Source organism: Accipiter gentilis, chromosome 17 (genome assembly GCF_929443795.1).
Source record: "Accipiter gentilis chromosome 17, bAccGen1.1, whole genome shotgun sequence".
Taxonomy (NCBI): Eukaryota; Metazoa; Chordata; class Aves; order Accipitriformes; family Accipitridae; genus Astur; species Astur gentilis.
In genome coordinates this window covers 19,322,220-19,345,746 of record NC_064896.1, presented here as the reverse complement: position 1 = coordinate 19,345,746, position 23,527 = coordinate 19,322,220, and the positions used below count along the sequence as shown (strand labels likewise).

The window sequence follows — 23,527 nt, the reverse complement described above, 5'->3', positions numbered from 1 at the left end:
TGTTACATAAATCATGTCTTGACTAGTACAGTTCTTTTCAAAACACCCCACCCTTAAGGTAGTTCTTAGTGTAGGAGTAGATAAGGCAAACTGCACTTCCTAGCTAATGCTCTAGGAGAGAATTAAGAGATCTGAATGAACTGTGTCACTGTTGTTCATATACTACACAGTATACAGTACACAGTAACTTGAATAGATTATTACTGTTATAATATAGGCTAAAACTTTATGAAAAAAAAATAAATGCATGAATAGCTTACAATGGAAATCAGTTAAAAAAGTGAACCATAGTTTCGATAGCCTTTTGTAAGCAGAATACCTGCATGCTATTGCACTCTCTTTTGTCGCATTCAGTTGATACTTTCTAAGTAGTACATCTCAAGTGTTTGCAAGTCATAGCTTTCATTTTAGAACAAAACACCTCTTGTAGGCTAGGTTCCCATCCAGTCCCAATCCACCTAAATTCCTGCAGGAAAACTAATAAGCATTTTTTAATCTTTCTGTGCTTGAAGAACTATTGCTTTTCACTAGCAAATCTACCCTCAGTACTTTCAGTCTCTTGCACAACGTCTCCAAGGCAGTGTGATGTGTGTTTTGCCCTTCTGATGTTTTAAGTAAGTTGGCTAACCTCTCTGATGCTAGCAATCTGCTCATACTCTAGACTTACTCTGCTGGAAAAGCTATGAAGTAGCCATGCGAACTGAAGCTAGATGTTGAGATTTTTGAGCCCAGTTGGTGAAAGAGTATTCTGACAGTGATCCTGAGAGACTTGAATACCCATTTCTTGTTCCAAAACAAGCAAATCCATCCCCCAGCTTGTTTTAGAGCGCCAGAGCTCTTCAGCCAGACAGGGTTCTGACATTCTGAATATTTTACTGAAACTCCCTTTTTTCCCTTTTCTTTTCAGTTTCAGTCTTGGCAGTGTAGAATATGAAGCTAAGGGGAAGGTGCAAATAGCTCATGAGGACTAGTAGCTTGTGTTTATTAGAGTAGAAAAGAATGCGAAGAAGGGTATAAAGGGGAAGAGAATGTAGCCAAAGATGAGAAAAATTGTGCAATTAGTATTTTGAGTTGCTCTTGTTAATCTGGAATACTTTTAGGTTATGAATCTTGTTGTAGAGCAAGGGACATAACCTTCCTGTATGAAAGGTGTGATGGAGCGTGCGCCCACCTCTGAGTATTCATATGTAACTCCATAAGCAGCAAATGCTTCTTAGTGATGCAAAAGCTATTAAGAGATTTAATTTAGCTCATGGATGATAGGATGGCCTTATTGTCAGTCACAGTGTATCTCTAAACCCAACATTTTTACTGGTCATCTGATGTTCGCTGGACTATAGCCAAAAAAATCTGAATGTTAGCCTCAATGAATGGAAAGATCTGTCATAAGGAGTTTGAAAAACACATGTCACTCCTGATCCTGCATGAAGAAACTTGTCCAAGGAAGAAGGTGGGAAATCTCTGTAACTGCCAGCTGAGGTGTATGTCATACAGGTAGCTCAGTGACCGCATCTTTATTTATTGAACTTAGTCCATTCTGAGTTGGTTTGTTTTCTCAGAGAGAATGCTGTGTAGAAAGTTAAGGATCCACATAGAGAATCAGGAATGGATAGTGTGTACAAACATAAGATGGTTTTGTAATACTATAATGCTGCAATGGCCATGATGTGGAGAAAAGTGAGACTGCAGTTTCCATGGACTCAGATATCATGCTTGGTGACCCTGAACAAACAAGCAGGTGTAAACAGCTGCTAGACCTTATCAGAGTGAAGAGAAGCAATGTGCCTTTTGCCGAGAGGTAAGGGAAACCAGGCAGGTGTTTCAGCTGAAAACACAACAACCAAAGGTCAGAGAACACAGATCATGATTGCATTTTTGGGGGCTTAAATAGTGGCTTGGAATTACAGGCAAATAACTGATGCAACGGCAAAGGGGTTACTCCTAATTAAAGGTATCAAATCCTGCTCTCCTTTGTATCAGTGGGAGTCTGAAGTAATTCAGATAATGTGAATAGATTTACTTTACTAGTAATGAAAAGAAATTTAAAGGAGTGACTAGGATTTCTTTCATATTTCCTATTGGTCTAGCTTAGTGAAAGTTTTTTTATGTCAAGTTAGGCAAACAAAACTGTGTAATACTAATAGATATTCTGAAAGTAACATTCTTCATCAGTAATTCAGGTCTATGCCTGTGTTTAGAATTGTTTTAAAATTTGCCAGATCCTCATGTGGTATTTCTATTCCAGTTAAACTCCAAAGAAAAAGAATATTTTTATGCAAAATCAAGCTGGCTGAAGAATTGCCTCACCATTTTTATCCATCTGGACTGTTGCCATTTGAGTAGCTAAATATTGAAGAGAGAAAGATTTTCTTGGAATAAATTTCTCCTCACCAAAACCAAGCTATTACTGTAACACAGTTACGGTGCCTAGAATTGATTCAGTGTTCTAGGTGATGGTTAGTAAAAACACAACAGTAAACCAGTAAGTTTATCTCCAGAAGGCTACAAAACAGACTTTCTCAGAGAGTGAGTGCCCACCCGCTGCTTCATCAGTGTCTATCTGAGCGCCATGCACCACTTCTAAAGCTTACAGCATTCTTGTTACTTGTGGAAATGAATTCTGGCTTGTCTGAAAGTTTTCATTTGTGGGGAGGTATGCATCATGTTCAGTTATCTGCTTCTTCCTTGTTTGTATATTGGTTGGTACAACTCTTCTGCAAGCAAGCTGTGGTAAGGGAGTAGTGTAAATCAAAAAGTGGTTGTTTACCTTTCCCCTGGTTTTAGTTCAGTCTTCTCACACATAACATGCTGAGTTTAGGGAACCAAGGCTGTCCAAATGTCTTTTACAGATCATGTCCAAGTTGTACAGAGATATAAAAACATATAATCGTGAATGCTTTTACTTTCTGCCTCTACTGGATCTACCTATTTATGCTAAGAGAAATTAATTTTTTTTTATCTTCTCTGTAAGGTAACAGATACAGTCAGGAGAGTGAACCTTTTATGTGGACTGGTGACAATTCTGTGATCTACTGATGTCTGTTAAGAGATCGTAGTATGGACTGTCTTTAGACAGCAACAACATTCATCAGCAATATTTCTTTCCTCTGGTCAGACCCGTGTAGCAAAATTAATCACATGAGAGGAAAAGCTTTAAGGCAAACGAGAATTTTCTTCCACTGGTTTTGATTACATGGTTTAATCCGTTGGCTCCAGCAGATACTTATTTGAGGTTTTAGCTGAAGCCATGTTATCTAATTAAGCAGTAAGCTTTAGCTGGTAGCGTAACAACAGTAGCAAAGGCTTTAGGAAATACAGGCTATGATACTGGATATAAAGCATAAATGTTTTGACTTTTTATTTTTTATTTACATCTGTTATAGTCTTAGAATGATTGAGATACAAAGGATACAGATGAATGGATTAGATCTGCAGCTGGTTTACATCTGTATTGTCATATATAAGGTGGCAGAATGGTAGTAATTCGCCATGGCTGGGAGGTTGGTCCAGTAACACATAGTTCCATATACGATGAGCCCAAGTCTTCTCTGACCTTTTCCTGGACCATAGGAGGGGTTGATTCATCAAAATCAGTAGAATGACACTGGTTTTACACCAGCGAGTAGGAGGAGACAGAACAAACGTGAGCTGTGATTGCTTGGCCTGCGGTGCAGTTGTTTATGGTCAGGAAGATGTGTGAGATGCTACTAGTCCAGCTTGATGGCATTTTGTACTACAATCTACTAAGGGAAACTGAAGGAAAGTAGTGAATTGAAGTCTGTTTCTGTTTAGTTCTGTTTCATCAAGGATTTGGCAACTGTGAGAAAAAAAAGCACTGTAGAATGGTGGCTTCAAATTTACTCCTTTGAGAAATGCATTTTGATGTCAGCTGAGTAGATCTCACTTTGTCCTTCCTCCCATCTGATTGAAAACCAGCATTTTGGCACCTTCTGCGGAGTGAGTGTCTGCCTGGCCTTTTGAGGGACTGAGTCACTTTGATAGTTAGCGCTGAGGAATATCACACCAGCTGAATGCATTAGCTGTCAAATTGTGGTTGTTCACCACTGCAGCTTATAGAGAGAACCCCCCTCCAGCTTTTCTACCTGTCCCAATTCTTACCTTAATTAAGTCCACTTCTCCCTCCCAATTACTAATATATCAAAATATAGCATAATTGGTAAAAAGTTATACAGGGTGGGGTCAAAGTTTCGGATTTGTTTACTTGTTATTCTGTCTGGAAGTGACTCAGAGCCTGTTCTGTGAATTTATATCACATGAGGAATCCCTCAAACTTGTTGTCTTAGAAAGTCCACTCATCCCAGGGCAGGGAAGAAGCATCTTACGGCATGTAGAGAGGCTGACATCATGGTGTCAGGCAAAGGGCAACCTTAGTGGTCTTTCTGTGTCCAAGATATTTCATAGCCACCAGCAAGGGAAAGTTTTGGTTCCCTAGTAGGTGTTTGTCTTGGACTTCATACATGGTAAATATCTAATACATTCACATTCTTATGTCCTTTTTGGAAGGATGTAAAGAGTATGCTGAAGACCCTTTTTCATTTCTTCTTCACTGGAGTTTGTTTAGGAAATGGAATGAATATTCATGAATAGTCATCATCTCATGTTGTTGATATCCTCTAGACACATGATTTCAGACAGAGAATTAAATTAAGGAAAAAAAAAAGGCCCTACTGTAATTCCAACAAATGCCCCAAAGAGGAGGTCTGGAAGAAGCCTCAAAAAGTCAACCCAGATTCCTACTGCATCCTTAGGCAGACATTTGTTCCATGTGTTCTCCAAATCCTCAAGTGGTGGAGATAATTTATTCCAATGCTTCTCGATGCTCACTCTAAAGTCTCTATTGCTGTAATTTAAAACCCTTTTTCTTCCATCTACAGCTCATTGAAAATAAATTATTCCCTTTCCTCTACAGTAACAGCAGTCTCCCACACTGTCAACTCTGCTGTAGGCAAAATCCATTGTAGATTAATTCTTACCCATGTATTTCTGTTCTAGTATTATGATCTTTGGCTGACACCTTAAACACAGCAAATAAGTTTGTTGAAACTGTAAACTACCAAAAAAGTATGCCATACAAGAACAAAGCATGTAAGATACAGGGTTTGAAATAAGTTGTGTGAGGGACCAGGCACAGGTTGGCCTCTTACTCTCAGTGTGCTACTCTTAATTTAGTGATTAAGATTAGCAAGCAGCTATTAAATACAGAAATCTTGTTTACAACTTTTGCACAGCTGTTTCACATCCTTGTTGTGTACAGCTACTCTGTGTTGTTTTGCTTTTATAAATTTTCAAAATGTACATAGTTTGGTAGTGAATCATGGAAACTTTTGTAGCTGCCAATTGTAGACAGAAGAGGCGCCTGCATTAAAATTCAGCCCTGGGCACACCATTACATGAAAGCTGTATCTTTATATGATTACTGACTACTTAGAAATAATGGCACTTTAGAGCTTTGTAGCGCACTTTTACAGTGTTTCCATAACTGTTACTGTATCTCAAGACATTTAGAATAAAAACAAAGATCTTTTAGACACATCTTCTGATTATCAAAGGTTGAAGAATTGTTATTCTCCAATTAATAGATCCACAGGTAGATGCATTTCTCTAGTAAGACAATTAATTGCAAAATCATTAGGGAAACTTTGTTTATAAACATGCATCAGTATTTTGACCTCATTTGATAATCTCATAGTATGTGAAAAAGCTTTTCTTAACATGGAACAATTAAACATGGAGCGCATGGCTACTGGTTTTGGGTCTCAGATTGTCTAACTTCAGAATATTCCTTCTCTGTCTAATTATGGATATAGAAGATTATAGAGTCTCTGTGTATTTTTTAAAAACAATGGACTGAGTGTATAGCATGGCACCAAGTTTCCAGAAGGCCTAAAGGAAGATTTTGTTGTCAGAATTTCTACCATCCTGCTCTGCCTACAGTACACCTGACAAATAGGAGAAAAGAAATTTCATGTTATAACCTGTCCTGCCTGCTCTAGGGCAAACGTGTGTGGTGGGATGAGATAAGATTTCTGCTATTGCAGACAGTCACTGCAATATGTAGCCCTATATATATATCTCTCTCTCTATGGCTGTATACATATATATGTGTGTATGTATATATATACATACACAGACCTTTGCTCTTTTCTTAGTTGGATTACTCTTAATTTCCAGACTAAGTTAATTACCTGTCAGATTATAATTTGTGAGGGGTTTCTACCAAATTTGAACAGTTCTAGTGTGCCTCCTCTGATACCACTGCAAAATAAATTGAAATAAGTACTTTGCACTGTGTTTCCTACTCAGAAGCATTTGCAGAGGCTGTAATCTTGCCAGGATCAGATTATTACATTGCTTACTGAGAAAAAGAGGGGGTGAGGGAAGAAAATAAAGTGACTGCTTCTGCAGAGTGACCTACCATGAAATTATTGCATGACGTACAGAGGAATAGAACATGATCTGATAGAGCATCTAGACGTCATTTTTCTCATTATCCTGAGGCGTTTGTCAGGAATCTTTTATTTTTTGCTTTTATATGTAGTTTCTTCTTTCACTTAAGTCTCAATTCCTTGAAGCTGTGGATAATATGACATTTTATTTCTTTTTTGACCTGGAACATTAACTGCATAAGAGTCTGATCAGTGACAGCATCGCTGTATTTGTGGTGAGAATAAGCAGATGGTGTAGAAAGGGGTGGACTTCTTACACTAGCTTTGGTGGCAGGCAGTTTATTGGGTGACTACAACCCACCTCAAATAATTCCCTAGGCTTTTTGACAGCATGTTATGGCTAACGTAGCTATGCCACATTTGGTACCTAAAGCCAAGTTCAAGTGCCTTTGGGTCATCTTCAGTTATGTCATGTAAACATATTTTGCATTCATTCATATTCCATCATGTGGAGAGCCAGAAATGAAGTTTTTCCAATTAAGATGTTTCTGTTTTCTTGACAGGGGAAAAGGAAACAGGTGAGATTAGTTCTATGGAGAAGTTCAAGACAAAACAGAAGGAATCACTTGTATTATTTATTAGTTTTGAGCTCAGAAGTCACATTTCCGTTGAACAGCCACACAAATAGCTGACTTTCCCACATAGCACTGGGATGTGACTAATACCATAGTTTGCAACTCACATGTCTTCTCTTTTTAGTATGTCTTTTTTTAACAGTAGTCCTTATTTTTATGAGTGCTATGTATTTGGCAGGACAGTGGTAAGAGGTTCACTCTGCTGGAAAGTATTACAGAGGTTTTGAGGTATTTCAAGGCAAATTAATTCATATCTCATTAAAGACAAATGCAGTGTGTGCCCTGTCTAGACAACTAAGAGATTAGGAGCTGGAACACTACTGCAATTCAAACTATGGTAGTAGTTTCCATAAAACAATATTCCATTCTATGTAATTCTACCATTTTTCTAATAGATTTAGTACATGTAGGATATAAACCAGTTCTTATGCTTTTTTTTCCTTACTACTCAGCAGTTTTTGCCATCTGCTGCAGTAATGGAGACCAGCCCTATGTGAAATGACTTCTAGAAATTAAAACCCAGAAGGGGATATGTAAACACAGAGGTAAATATTAACTCTTAGAAGTGCTAATTGCTAAGAAATGTCAGTTTCAACATCAACAAGTGGTTTTGCTAGAGCACTTCAGCTATGTATGGCTGAAGTTATCATTATCTCACAGATACAGTTGGAAGTGTTTGGGAAGGCTACCATTTATGGAGGTTAACATTGTGTTTTACTTGAGTTACAGGTTTTTGAAAAGGAAATTTCTTTATATCAGGAGTGTTTAAGAAACATGTAAAAGGGCTTTTTGTTCAGAGAAGCTTTTGAAGCATAGTTGTCCCAGTAGACTGTGAGAGGTGCCCCCGTGGATTTCCAAGGTTGTTACTAAAAATAATTTTCTAATTGTTGCACTAACTGCTTTTGTAGCATTGCGTCCTATGTTGTGTACCCGCTGGCAAAACTGCCTCAACCCTCTGAAATCAATGAATTTTGCCTCTATACTTTATGGCTTGTGAACTTGAAGTCCATAGAGGGTTAGGAATGAACACTTTGCAACAGCTGTTCCGGCTTACAGCTGTATGGACAGTGCCAAGGCAAAAAAAAAAAAAGCCTGCCTCTCCTTTAGCTGTTAGGCAGTTGCAAAAGGTTTGTAGTCACAAACTGCCACTGGATCAGAATAAGCCAGCAAACTGGGCCATATAGCTTACACAAGGAGGGGAAAAATGGTTCTCCTATTTGAATCCCACTTACTGTTCTCATGTCAGAGCTGACAATGACCTTGGCAGAGAAACTGGTACTGAGTTTCTCCACTACAGCTGCCCCTTACCCACAAGGGCATTTTTGTTCCATATACCCCATCCTACCTTAGTGTTCAGTGTCTGGCTTTAATAGATGTATTAATCACCATTGAAAAGTTGTATATAAAGTCATCAACAGCACCCTCCTCTGCTTTCTTGGGTTCTAAACTGAAGCATAAAGAGCCCAGAAGGGAAGGAGAGCTCATTCCAGACAGTCATTTGCCTGTCCCTGACAAATATTGGCTGAAGATATGAATACTGACAGAGTTTTTTTTAAAGTTATCTTTGAAGAAGGACTTTTTGAGAATGTGGGAGGTAGGGTGAGTGTGAGTGAGGAGAGGGAATAGACAAATCAAATGTCCATTTTGAATTTAAAATCAATGATTCCATTTTGAAAGTCAGACAGTATCAGAATAGACTTGAGCATATTTTCTAGTCTACACTTAGGGTGTTAATAAGGAATTAAGGGGAAAAAGAACAAAGCAAAATGAACGTGATTTCAGTACATACCATATCACCACCAAAACAGAGTATTAAAAATATTACCATAGTGAGGTACAGAAACCAGGTGAACACTGTAAATGAAAGTGGGTTTCTGTGTGAAAGTACGTTAACTCTGGCCTTGTAGTTCTGCTTTCATAACTTGAACTGAGAAATTCTTTGCTTCTCTCTTTTTATCCATAGTGTGTTATATGGGCAGAGGATAATGTGGTCCACACCACAGTTGGCTACACTCCACTGGTCAAGTACAGTCTGCCAAAATAGCCCATAGCAACTTCTAGGTCAAAGGCATGCTATTGGCTGGAGTTTGAAGATTTTTGTCTTATCACATTGAAAGAAAACTTTTTTCTCCTGTGCCATTTCATGTATATGTAAACATTCAGCCCAAAGGAAAGTACTCTTGTCAAAACTTGTTATACCAGTTCAGACCTGTACACTCCTGTACCATCTCGCACTCAGGCATCTGTTTCAGTTTTCTGGTAGTTATGGTCTTACCATACTTCACTATCACTAACATCAGTCACTTTTTTATTCTCAGGTGTGGAGCCTAACCATTCTTTAGGAAAGCAAACAATAGCTTGGCATAATCTGCCAAAGACAAGAAAATTGAAGTTTCTTTCAGCAGCAGTTGTTTTAGCAGTCTTATAATACAGGGAAGCTTTTCTATGAGTTTCAGTGTTTTGTTGGCTTTTGTTGGTCCCCGTCCCCGTCCCCCACTGGTTTTGGAACAGATCCTAACCCCCAAATTGCTTTCAGGTGTTACAGTCTATTCACTGCAGAGTACAATATTATAATAAGAGCCCACAGGATGCTGAGTATGTTCTTACAGGTACATAGCATGCTTTTCTCTATCCTGGCTTCTGTTGTTTATGGGTCCTAGTATACCCATTAATAAATAGGCAAACCTGCTTTCCTCTGCATTATTCTTTAGCACTTCTCAAACAGCATATTGCTTTGCTGCTACGTTAAATTAACTGGTATAACAACGTAATGGATTTCAGAGAGATGTACACCATTATAAGTGTAGCTAATTCTGTCTTTAAGCTATCTGCTCAACTTGTATGGTCTGCTGCATGTCAGAAGCCAGCACCTCCTGTCCTCAGTTTACACAGTTGCTCCTGCAAAGACAAAATATTCTGAGAAACAATTTAGTTTGCAGAATTCCAGAAAAAAATGGATTGTTCAGAATCTATTGCAGCTGATGAAGATGTTTACATTTGCTCCTTGTCCAGCAACTGCTGTGTCTCAAGGTAGTCCAATTAGCAAAGGTCTATAACCTGATCAAATAAATTAAAAAAAGAGAGAGGAAAAAAAAAAAACGGTTACACATCTGCATGCGTAAGCATTACTGAGTTCTGCATTGACTATGGATTATAATACCTGGGTGAAGGAAGTTGGAGTGTGGCACAAAATTTCACAGAGAGCATATGAAAGCAAGCTTTTTCCATGCCAGGAAAGAAAATGGTGAAGGGATTTTTTCCCCCAGCTGAAAACCCTCATAAAACTGGAAGTCTGAACTGGTGGGACACAACTCAGTAAGACAGGAAAAAGAAGTGTTTTGATGGGGGACTCACTAGTGCAGGAGAAAGCAGTGACTGGACAATTGCAACTTTGGTGTTAGGTGGTTTTAGAGCTGGAGAGGGAGTTATTCCATGAGCTTAAAAACGATCATGGCAAGATTTCTCCTTTGTGGAGAGGGACGACTGGAAAAACTGACTACATTGAGACCTGGCTGTTTGCCTGAAAGTGGATGGAACAGGAATGAAACAGTATGGTTTATTCTGAGTATGGTTTATACAGAGGGATTCATAAAAGAAGCTGACAAAGCTACAGACAGAAAATTGGCCAGAAAGAGCATGGCTGCTGAAGAGAAGTGGCTAACTGCTAACTTGGAACCGCAAAACTTCAAGCATACTATGTAACATTTGGATTTTGACCCACCTGATTATGTAGCAACACAAAAGCAAACAAACAGAATGCACAGTGTGCTGGAATAATCAAGCTGCAAAAATATTATGATAATTTATAGCCGCCTAGACCTAGGTGATAGTAATGTCTTAAAAGAGCTGAAATGACTGCTTCTTAATTATGAACATATAACCTGAACATCATGTCATTGACATGAAAAGAATTGGGCCCTAGATTGTGTTTGGCTTCTGTTCTAAGTTCTGTGTGATTAAACTGTTTGAAAACTTCTCAGGTGGCCAAAATGGGTAACTTAGATGAGGAATTGCTCTTCACGCAGAGCAGCCTTGTCTCACACAGGGTAAGAAGCTTCCATAAGGTTTAATCTAGAGAAGATCTGAAGAGAGTATAGCTGTTTCACAGTGTAATCTTTTCCTGTTTCAGTGATTATAGTAATTAAGAGCTTCACTTAAACTTCTTGCGGAGCTACTTTTCAACCCATCTGAAACACAAAAACCAACTGGGATGATGTGGAAGACATCAGCAGTCTGGGGAAAAATGATCTAAAAAAATAGAAATAGAAAATTAAAAGCTTAGTGGAAACTTTCAATAAAGGTTTCACAGATGACAGCTGATCTGCTCCAGCAAGTGAGATAATATCTGCCAAAGAGCAGCCAATGATGGAGAACAGGTGACTCAGGACAGTGCTATGATTTATTCTTCTGTTGGCTAGATTGTTTTCAGCATGGAGAAAACACATTTTAGAGAACAGGGTTAATCACATGATTTTTAAGAGATAACCATTAGCTGGGAAGAGAAAACATCCCCTGCCTGTGAACCAGATACATCAGGGGTACACAAACATCTACACTTACTCTTTGTATTATCCTTACTACCATACCTGCAGAGCTGTGTTCTAGGAAGAATTTCTGACTGGTTTGTACATTCGTCCTGTGCAGTATGAATGAAAGGGGAGCCATCTCTATCAGAGTGCTTGTGGGACCTCTGGGTGAAGAAACTTTAGTCTGAATTTGTGATTCAGATGGGAACTCAGGTGTCCCTCTCACATGGACATTTTTGTTAATGCCATGAAATGATTCCAGGTTTGAAAAGCTAAACGTGCTCAAGCACCTTGCTAGCTTGAGGACTACTCTAACTTCTTAGCTGGGTAGCAAAGGCTGATGCATTAGGGAACTGTGGGGCTTTTTTTTTTTCCGTAGGATGTACGCGGTTCTTCACTACTTGTCAATCTTAAATTAATGTTCAAACCTGGCTGCTGAATACTCATGTGCAGCAAACAACAGGGAAGGAAACGTTGGGTTTTTTACGTGCATTTCGAAAGCATATGATGTGGAAGTCATGTTCTTCGACAGGTTGGAACATTAGTAAATGTAAATTAACTCAATTGATAGCAAGGAGATGCCAGAGGAATGATGTCAGCTGAGAATCTGCTCCTGCATATCTTGCAATATTCAAATTAAATTAAAGTAATGATTTAAAATTTACATGTGTACGTATTTAGACATTTGCAGCTGTGAGCTTGCAGGTGATGGGCTATGGTGATAGGTGCATGAGAGACATGCCATCAACTATGAAAAGGAAATAAAGTAGTGTATGATATCTACTGCTTCCTAGAAGTACTGGCTGTAAGGTAGTGCTGCTGTTACCATAAAGTCCCAGGAACATTTAACATTACCAGTCCTGTGAAAAAAAGCACTGCATTTTTCAGCATAGGGCAGGGGTTGCTGACAAAAATGCTCAGGCACTGCAAAGATTGCCTGAGAAGAATTTGTCTGCTCCTTGCAAAGGGGAGCAGAGGAGCAGTTAAAAGGAAAAGAAAACACATTTCCCTTCTCCCTTAGGTCTGTCCTTGCTGGTTTAGGGAAGCTAACCGTGCTGCAGAGTTCCTGAGGTCAGCACTAATGTTGCTGGGGAAGAGGAGGGAGGACAGCATAAACCATCCTGGCCTGGGATCAAGAAAGTTGTTGCAGAATGGTCTCCCACAGAGCATAAAGATACTCTTGGCTGCTGCAGCTGCTGTAGTGTAGCCTCTTTCCTTCGGTCTTGCCCCGCATCTGAAAAAACAGCCAACAAGTAATGAATCATAACTGTACTCTAATACAAGTAGAATAGATTTAATACAAATGCCTTCAGTGCCCCTCCCCGCCCCCCCTAAACCCCAACCAACCCAACCAAACGCAAAAAGCCCGCAGAACAAGATAATTTATTTTCTTGAGATTGCTGGTATTAATATTTATACAACCGAACACTTTGAGGCTACAATATTTAGGTATGCCAGGGAGTTAGCATTGTTCTGTTACAGAACTGTGGTTGTATGAAGAACTGAAGCAAGCTTTTTTTCTTGGTTCCCAAATAAGAAATATAATGAAGACCTTCTGGTATTTCAAGAAGAGGTATGGATTTCTGTCACACCGTGGCAAATTACACTTTTATCCTTTTCTTCAGGAGTGTATCATTGACGAAGACTGTGAAACAGGGAAATATTGCCAGTTCTCCACCTTTGAATACAAATACAAATGTCAGCTCTGTAAAACCCAGCATACAGTAAGTCCTGAATGAGATGTGATTTTATGTGGTCTTTAGAAACTCCATAAAGAAGTTATTGTTGCTAATGTCAGCAAGTCAAAATTGATCGAAGAGAAGATGCAAAGCTTTCTGCATGAGATTAAAAAATGGATGCATAGAGTGTTTTGAGTTGGGTTTTTTTTTCTGCCTGTTAACTAGGTTTTAAGGTTTCTGCTCTCATATGCTTTAAAACGTGCACTCCGCTCCTCCTGACTCAGGCTTGACTTGCTGGGTGGCCTAAGGACAGTGTAAACTAACGCATTGTAGGTTGGCAGTGGAATGGGCAAAGAGGAAATACCGTGCCAGCTCCTAAGGCTCAGCTGACAGTTGGTCATTTCCAGCTCTTGATTCACAGAGAGAATTGCAGCAGCCTGTGCTCTTCCCTTCCTTGACAACTTGTACAATGCTGTAATGCAACTGTTACTGTAAATGATCCTCTTACACGGATAATTTACATTATTTAAATCTGTGAACCTCAGGAAGCAGTAAATTTCTGTCTTTTGAGCTAAAGGATAAATGTTCTTGGTAGTAGTTATGGTTAGATTATCTTCTGTAGGTGACAGGTGCCTGAGAAGTTCAGGCTTTTTCTGTGGTGACAATCCAGTTTAAGAGCAGTCTGTTGAAAAATGCCAGACAGTTAAGTCTATAAGCAAGCAAACCTTGCTGTAAAGTCATGTAATCAATAGGATTATTATCATCTAAAAGTACCAGGCTGTTCCTGAAATTATTTAAATGCTTACTTTGATAACTTCAGGGAGCTCTGTTGACTTCAGTGGACTGAATGCTTGCTTAAACAGAAGTCCTGAATGTATGCTCAAGTGTCATTAAGAAAGCTTATTCTTCATATTTTAGAAAATGTTAAACTGATAATTTTTCATGTTAACATGGAATAATTAAAAATCAAGATTGGGATGACCTAATAACTACCCCTCCCCTTTGGAGTCCTCAGTATAACATTTGTAGGATAAAGAAAGTAAAAATAAGGTCCTAGCTACATTCCTGTTGTAAAGTGAGCTCAGACTGAAGATGGTGGGATCAATTTCCTGACATAGAACCCTCACAATTACAGAACGTTTTTCTTTTTAATTAGCAGGTCTTAATAGTGCTAGCATAGTCCTACTTCTTGCCCTGTGTTAAGCACTTCCTGTGGGATCCAATGGAAAAGAAATTCTGATTTTGTATGGCTGCCTAGACAGGGGTTTACACAGAAAAAAAGCTGTTAGAATGCTGACCTCCAAGGCATCTTTGAGATGCTAATCAAACTACCTAAAAAAAGAAGCAAAGTGACACACCCTTTTATTAGCTTGATTTATTAGGCATGTATAGTTGAAACACTGGGTCAATTGTCATACAAAGCTAGCTTTAGCTAGAGAGTTGCATTTCTGATTTGCAGAGAGAATTTTTTTTCAGAGATTTTTTTCAAAGATTCGTGGTTACAAATGAGGTCTGGTTCTTAATACAACTAAAAATTGAATTTTAGTAAGATTTTTTTGCTTTGCTCTTTGAAAGCAATCCTTCTGAACAATTTGTAAATTCCTGAATGCATTTAACAATGGAAAAAAATCAGTAACATTTTCTATTGATAATGTTTCATTTATTAATTGTTTTTTAACTTGATTGCAAAAGGCTTCCCTGAAAACCATATTACACTGTAGGATGTCTGGCTGCCGATCAGTTTCGATGTAAATGCTAAAATAAGAATTCAGGTTTTGTAAGATTGAAAGTATAATAGTATAGAAGGAGTGCTGTTACTCTGCTGTGGAGGTTCCTGTCTGGCAAATAGTTCTATGTATGCTTGAAGTTGAGAACCTAAGCAGTTCCGTTAAAACAGTGGGAATATGACATGCATATATTTAAAGCACATATATGCAGTTGTCTTCAGGACCAAGGTCTAATTCTATGTTTAGCCATCTGTTGATATATGTGATTAGTGCTAGGGTGACAGTTTTGTCATGTGCTTTTTGCATTTGCAAGCATTGCTCACGGGATGTTGAATGCTGTGGAGACCAGCTTTGCGTTTGGGGCGAGTGCAGGAAATCCACTTCAAAAGGAGAGAACGGCACCATTTGTGAGAACCAACATGACTGCAACCCTGGAATGTGCTGTGCTTTTCAGAAAGGTACAGAGGTTCTGCTTTTTATCCTATTCATTTTATAATACAGGAGTGTTAATATTGAGCTCTTTTGCCCAGGTGAAGTGGTTAAATCTCTACAGTATCAATAGGTCATTCTCCCTTGGCCTGTGGAGTGCACTGTATTAACTTCATTGTAAAACTTCAACAGAATTAGGAGTGAGAAACATTCTGATGGGCTGCACAATGGTGCAAGAAAAGCTAGAGATGAGACCGGCATGAGAAGCATAAAAATCAACTGTTTCTAAAGGAGTCTCAGACATTTAAAAGTGGCACAGCTCTGACAAATTTTCACCCAATAGAGCAAAAATAAGAGAATTTAAAATGTACAAAATAAATTAATGAGATTACTGAAAGTGGCTTTTCCTTCATATCAGCAAGCAGACCATCAGAATCAGACTGCAGATACATTTCTTACTTGGAGGGGTTTTTTGAGCCCTCCAGGGCACTATGCTATGCAATACTGACCCGACAGCCAAGATCCATAAAGGAATGATGTGCCAGATTTATGTTGTCAGTCCATGTGGGAATGTGAAACTTGATTTACAGAAGGGAGGAGAGGAGGAGAAGGTATCAGACCTGAAATCAGTCCTAAATCCTGCCTGGTGAGGGCCCAGCTTTTTCCTACTGTTTTCTACCCACTAGTTCCTCCCTGCATTTATCATAGTTCACCTTAATTGTGTAGCAACAGGATACAATTCCAACCATCTCTCTACACCAGGTAGATACTCCTCTAGACAGCTTTTTTCTGGCTCTTGCTATGAGCAAGAGGTGACCTTGTACCTTCACTGATAGTTGGGCTGCCTGTTCCGCTGCCAGCCTGCTGGTGGATCAGGCTACTAGGGCATTTCAGGAAAACAAAGGAGAAAGCTCAAACAACATTTAAAGGCAGGTGGGTCTGCTCAGCTTTTCCCTGTCAATTTTAAGCATGCCTAAACCATTTACAGGTTTTGAGCATTACACAGTGGACCTTTGATGTTACCAAAGTTTGGTTTCAGCAAGTTTTGGTTAGAGCAGTTTTATTTTCCTCTTCATCAGGTTTCTGCTTAAAGCATTTACAGGTTTTACCAAGCTCTGTCAGAGATTTCTTTGTACTCAGATTCTGAAATGAGACAGAAAGAACACTTTTAATAAATGCCTGTTACTTTTACCATGCAGGACTTTGAATCTTTGCTTATGCTGCAGAGATGAGTAAATCAGTAGTATGCATTCATTAGTGGTAATTGCACTAGGCTAGTCTACTATGAAGGTAATGCTGCTTCTGTAGCCCTGATTTCCTATGGGATCCAAACAAGCTGTGTCTTCATGATTATTATTTCAGCTACATTAGACATTCACACTAATTTGAGTATAAGTTAGCGCTTGGCTTGAAATGAAATTTAGTACAAACCTGTAGCTCAGGAAGGAACAATACAAAAGATAAGAATATTGACTGAAATTGATGGAACGTTGCTATTAAAACTTTAAATACAGCTGTTGGTTAACAGCAATGGATTTTTATTCTCTACAGTTGCCTGCTTTAGCAGTGCTTTAGGGTTTTTCAGGTCTTCCTCCATCACTATAGTATTGCAAAAGGTTGTCCTAATAAAGATTAGACTGTCTTTACATGTATATAAAATTATAGTAAACTATGGAGCATTTGCTGCTTAACATATAATGTTTTGGAATTAGGAACTGATAAGTCATATATGTTAAAGCATATGTGTGTGTCTGTGTATATACACACACATAGAAATATCTTGACCAAGCCTGTTCTAAAAACTTAAATTCTGAACTCTTCATGTATTTTATTCTGCCCTACCACAAAAAAAAGAGGTGAATGAAGACAAAGGGAAGAAGGGAGGTTTGATAGGAACATCTGTAAGAGCTGAATTCAAGATTGACACTATGAGTTACTAGCATCAGGAAACGACGTATCCTTATAATTTCTTACCCAAGTTGAAATTCACCCCTGTGCAGAAACAAGGGTGCCAAGCCCCAAATGCCATCAGACAGCTTTACCTATTGTAGAATTACTGTAAGAAATTAAATGGATGAGTAGTTCTTGTAGCCTCGTTATTTAGTCTCTGAACAATTGCTCTGTATTTGTGACCTCTGCAAAGAAATAGAACAAGAAAAATAACAGAGTTCTAAAATATAGAGATATTTCTCTATTCGGATTTTAAACCGTTAATGCTATGCGTTGCAAAGGATTCACTGTAATGTTAATTTTCTTGGTTTCAGAAGAGTTTTTCAAATTTCCAAGGGATGGAGTTGTGCAGTACTACTGTATTGACAGTAGTCTCTTCTTGAAGAAGCAGGAGTTGATCTTGCTCATTAAGCATAAACTTCAAATGTCTTACTCCCACCTAGTGGAAAGAACATTTAAGTTATGGCTCCCTAATATGTAAGGGGACTTAAAAAGAGATCAAGTCTGTCTTTTTATATCTGGCATGTAGACTGAAAGATTAGGCCTTCTCAGTTTAGCAGACAGTTAACAACAACTCATAAAATTAATTTACTCTGGCAAGCAGAACTACTGTTTCCTGTGTGCACTCCCTTACCTGAAGAAGGTGAACCCTGCCATGATCCTTCAAACAGACTTCTCAACCTGATCACCTGGGAACTGGAACCCGATGGAGTGCTTGAGCGATGCCCATGTGCAAGTGGCTTGATCTGCCAACCTCAGAGGTAAAGTTCACACCCAGGCAAGCAGATGATTTGAAATTTTTGAGGGCTCTCTTTCTGTGCTAAATGGATACAGCGCTTGCAGATTCTTCCGCACTATAACGTGTTTTAACAGCTCTTCTCATCGGTAGCATTGAACCTTTCTCAAACTTACTGCTTTGTCCCACATGGATAAGCCTAATTGAGTTTCACAGCACCTTAATCCAGTGTGAATTAAGTTTGTGTATCAGGCTAGTACTGCTTTTTAATCAATCAGAAAGTACTAACAGCTGTTGAGATGTAACATTCCAATTTAATTCTTTACATACAGCTCTTGTCCACTGACTTTCTATGTTAGATTGGGCTCCTGTTAGGCATTTTGCTTGCTTTCATACGTAAGACATATTAAAGACATTTTAATACATGCAGTAAGTATAAACAAGCATGTTCCTGTACTACTGATCAGCTTTACAGAAGGTTACTTCTATCACAAGAAAAAAGGTATCTTTGCTTCCGCTTTCCTTCAGTTTCAAACTAACCTGAGAAGCTAGTTTCCTTACTGCTGACTTAAGATCCACTGTTCAGACTTGAAACAATTCATACTGTGCAGACTTCTTTGGTATCATTGAGCTTCGTGGAATAGGAAGTGGGCTGACTCCATATTTTCTGCTAGAAGCGAAAACTTTTAATATATCATGCCTTTAATCATTCTTTAAAGGACAGTTATTTGCATTATCAGCAATTTCTTTGGGAGAAACCGAGATCATTTCAGTGTTGCACTGAAAGCATTTTTAGAAAACCTATATGTTATTTATGAAATAAGCTCTCTAAGTTTGTTCCTACACTACAATTTTCATGGACTTTCAACAAAACAGCATAGCTGTGATAGAGACGTAGGTTATATTTCTCTCTTTTTCTGTGTCCAACTCTGTTTATACATTTTTTTCATGCATGAAAAGTAATTGGATAGCATTCTGTTTCATAAATGTGATCTAAGGAAGCAAGCACAGTTGATCCCATCCTTTCAGCACCAAGATTTTAGTTAATGTGCAAGTACCATTAACCTCAGGGAAGGTATGTCAGCAAATGTCATGTCTAGTAAGGAGGAAAACATTTCAGATGAGGATATAGAAACACAGAAATGGATTAGGGTGTGAATATAACTGAACTGTCCAGCTATAGTCACAAGAATTACTTATCTGTTTACAGTTATCACAGATACAGTAATACTGTGCACACCACCTGCCCATGACTTGCACGGACAGTAAGATAAAGCTGCTTCTGTGAATTTACGTGGTGAATCTGAAGGTTCAGATAACTTTTTTTATTTAAAGAAACAGCCCACCTCTGCTTGAAATGGCCTTTGGCTATATGTTACTAGTGAGTGATAAACACTGAAACTATCAGATTATATCCTAGAGAATATGGGGATGGTTTGCCCACAAGTAGAAGTCTTAGAACTCCTAGAAAGCAAAACATGCAAGAATTTTAAATGTACACAAAACAAGCTTCAGGAACATCTTTAGTTCATTTACCCTTTGTTTCCAGTGAAGGAGGCTGCAGCTTTAAGCAGTTGTTGAGGGGTGCCCAACACAAGCAGTGGTCACCTTGCACTCTGTCAGAACCTGTAGCCCTGTTCTGTCCCATGCGGCGCAAAGAGGTAGCGGATGCACCGTGATCAAGTTCTATTCCCCTGCTTCTTGTCAACAAACATAAATCATTCGTGTTGTCTTCTAAAGTTCCTACAACAAATGTGGGATGTTTGTTTGCAGGCAGCTGAAGCTACTTTTCAAGACAGACAGCAGTAAATACAGCTATTACACTGTCCTGTTCAGAACCAAATATATATAATGCTCACAGTTCTCTCAACTCTACCGCTTGATGGCAAACGACATTTTTTTCCTGCATTCCTTTTAAGCTGGAGTATCATGTTTCTTAACTTGGTATTATGACATGAACAGAAGGGACTAATCACCATTGCTTGTAGGTAGAAGGACCAGATTGTGCTGAGGTCCACTGCCATCTTGTGTCCCAGCATCAAACAGTTTTTGTTACTGGGATCTTTATTCTAGCTCTGTATGTGGAAATCTCACCTTTAACTGTCCAGCTGTCAAGCATGTAAAAACCAGATGTTTATGAAGTCAGCTACAGTATATGACAGTATTATAAATTTAACATGCTTTCATGTAGGGCAAGAATGAAGACTTTTATTAAGGAACTAGCAAAAGAACATGAAAAGATGCACTATATGACCAGATGCCTCTCTTTTTCCAACAGCCACAGCACTACATCTGTGTGTGAACTGTCTGCGAATGAAACCAGGAATAATGAAAAAGAAGATCCCTTAACCATGGATGAGATGCCATTTCTCAGCTTGATACCCAGAGATATTCTTTCCGATTACGAAGAAAGCAGTGTCATTCAGGAAGTGCGTAAAGAATTAGAAAGTCTGGAGGACCAAGCAGGTTTGAAGCCTGAGCCTGACTCAGCTCGTGACCTGTTTTTGGGAGATGAAATTTAAAGTCCAAACACGAGACAGTTTAGTTAGTTATTTCTAGAAATTTTTGTCTAGTGTCGTGCTTATATAAACCCTAAACACACACTGCTGGATAGAAGTGCAATAAACAATGTCTTTGATGAGCATCCTTTTCTGTGCACCAAACCTGCATGTTCAAATTGTTGTTCAATTCATTCAATCCTTGGACCAAACCTTCTGTCAAAGGCAAATAAGAAATATATCAGCGTTTCTTCTGGATTAGTACTTTCCCCTTGTACATTAGAAATAAACTTACTAGTACTTGTACTCATTAAAAAATACACATAAGCATAAATAATCTGAAGTTATTAGTGACTGTAGAAGTGACTTTTGAGTATATATGTTTAGAATCGTTTATTTTTCTAGGGTAAGAACCATCTACTTTGGACCGTTTTAGTCATTAATTTTAAGCAATTTTTTTTCCTTAGAAAATATGATCAGTGAAGCTGCAACATACAGATTCTGGGTGTCATGTCCCCCCCACCACACACATGTTGTGGAAGGATAGAAAAGAGAAAGGATGCTTACCCTTTTAGATGAATATACCCAGAGCTTCTTTCCAGCTGTGTACGATGGATGCCATCTGTCCTGCAGCAGCCTTCAGCGTAACTTAAGAACTGGTGTTCCATAGCTAAAGTATCCCTTGAGTTTTATATTTTCATATACAATGGTTGTTGGCCTCCCTCACTACCTAAGGGGCATACTATCAAAAAAAGCCTACAACATTTTCCATATAAATAACAAATAGCGTGTACATACTTACAGCCATATAATGCATTGGCTTCTATATAGGAACTTTCAACCTGACTGTTCAGGGCTCGCTCTCTCTCTCAAGGGCAAAGTATACTATTAAAAAAGGCAGAAAAACCAGCTAACTGGGCTAAATACAAAGAATACAGATTCCCTATTGTACATGGAATATGTAAAGTATCAATATATAGGAGAACAGTGCAGCTGCAGTTGGAAGGCTATGCATAAGCTAGAGCTAAATGCAGTGCCACATATACGGCAGCATTCTGCATTACGTGAACATACCTTCTTAGGTAATGTCGATTAAGGGATCTGTTGACTATACTCCATCATCACCTACCCTTTTTGAGAGAGGCAGTAAACATATATTCATTACTTCAGTTTAGCAGTAAGACAACCTAAATAGCTTCTTGCATTTAGAGACCTGAGCTTCTACTTGATTCTATCACATCCAGAGAAAATTCTCTGAGAAATGGTTTGTGCTTTTAATACACTTCATAGGCATAAATCTGTATTACAAAATGTGATTATCATTACCATCTTGTCACTGATTTAAGAAATCAATAGCAAGCCAAGAGTAAAATCTATCAAACTTCCTGGCTCCCAGCTGTCTCAACAGTTTGCTGCAATGTCTCTTCCACTATTAATGTTTTTTGGGGGTATAGATTTCACCATCAGTTACTGCACATGGTAAAAGATGACATGAGGCTCCAGCCAAGTAACTTGTCATGGAGCTTTCTTCCCGAATAATCCCTACTGCTTATGTCCAATTTGGAACAGTAGAGCACCAATAACAAGAGCATCTACAAGACTGTGCTACTGGCTTGCAAGTCTTTCACCACTTTTGGTCTATGAAAGCTTTTCAACAAATCCCTTGAGTACCAGAATTAATGTTAATAACCATTTTCATTATGAACAGGAAGGGTATTTCATCAGAACAGACTGACTTTAAGGATTCACTTCTACCACCACTTCTCACACTGACACATGCACACATACACATGCTCTCAGAGTGCACTGAATTTACCTTTCCTTTCTATCCCTAGTAAAATTAGTGTGCTTTAGAGACAGCCCATCTATACAAAGAGAAGGAATTAAATACTCCAATTTTCCTGTTAAAAAAAAATACTTCGCAAGAGCAATAATTGTCCCTAAATACTGCCCTCCTTAAGGACAGCATTATTCTCCCTTCGAGTTTCCTGATGCCTCCATTCCTTAAAGTGTTATTATTCATCAGAAGTTCAGCAAGTTCTCTGCTGAACTAAGCAAATTAGAAACTCAAGGCTTTTTGTTTCTTTAAAATGCCCATGGTCAAACTCAAAAATGTTTGAAATTATAAGAATGTAAAGCAGATGCTGACAAATGTCTCCAGTATGTATTCCAGTACTTGTATAGTAGGAAGTGCACCACTGGACAGGAAATCGTTATAAGGATGCCAGTTAGTCCTTCTGCCAAGCCTTACAGATTTAAAATTAGCTTCTTCAAAGAAGTTCTCAACAGAAGTTTACCAAATAGGGCTAGAGATTAAGCAAGGAGTATTTGGAATTCTTTTCTTAACCCTACTTTATTCCATCTCTACATTTTTGCCTCTCCAATGGCTGAGTTTGAAGAAAATTCATGACCCATTTGATAGTTAAATTTTTTCTCTCTTCCAAAACCTCCAAGGATTCTTTAGCAGTCTATATACATATGTAAATGGTAGTTTAATGAAGTAGTACCTACTGGATGGTACTCACTCTATGCTTCCTTTGCTCCTGCTTCCACCTCATCTATGTTGGACAAGAGGTGGCACAGGTCAAACAGAAAGGGAAGAATGAGGGAATTGCTCTGCACAGTGCCTGGTTCTCAAGCTGCCAGATTCCTCAGGATTTTTAGGCTGCTGTGGGTCAGCATGCAAAGAAGAACTGAACATTCAGTTATTGAAAATCCTTTTTCCTCTCTGGAGCAGAACTTGGCTGCCATACATATCTGGGGCTTAGAAGTTTCAGTGGTGAGGAACTCAATTCTGGAAAAGGAAACTCGAAGAAAAATTTGGTATGAATAAAAGTGAAGAGAAGCAGCAGACAGGCTATAAAACACTTCCTGTAATACTGTGTACATGCAGGGGGCAGGGGGAGGTGTGCATATGCACACATATATACACACAGCCTT

General features: G+C 38.6%; 1 protein-coding gene across 2 annotated transcripts in view; it reads left to right on the top strand.

The window, feature by feature from the left end:
* DKK3 (dickkopf WNT signaling pathway inhibitor 3) overlaps window positions 1–23,490 on the top strand; it is a 32,037-nt gene extending 8,547 nt beyond the window's left edge. The window contains exons 4-7 of one of the 2 annotated variants that reach the window (XM_049819948.1): window positions 13,194–13,292; window positions 15,288–15,432; window positions 17,958–18,114; window positions 20,368–23,490. In XM_049819948.1, the coding sequence (XP_049675905.1) occupies window positions 13,194–13,292; window positions 15,288–15,432; window positions 17,958–18,114; window positions 20,368–20,611 (645 nt within the window). In that variant the 3' untranslated portion in view covers window positions 20,612–23,490. The remainder of the gene's footprint in view (window positions 1–13,193; window positions 13,293–15,287; window positions 15,433–17,957; window positions 18,115–20,367) is intronic. The other variant, XM_049819949.1, reaches the window with a different exon arrangement.
* The last annotated feature ends 37 nt before the right edge of the window (window positions 23,491–23,527 follow it).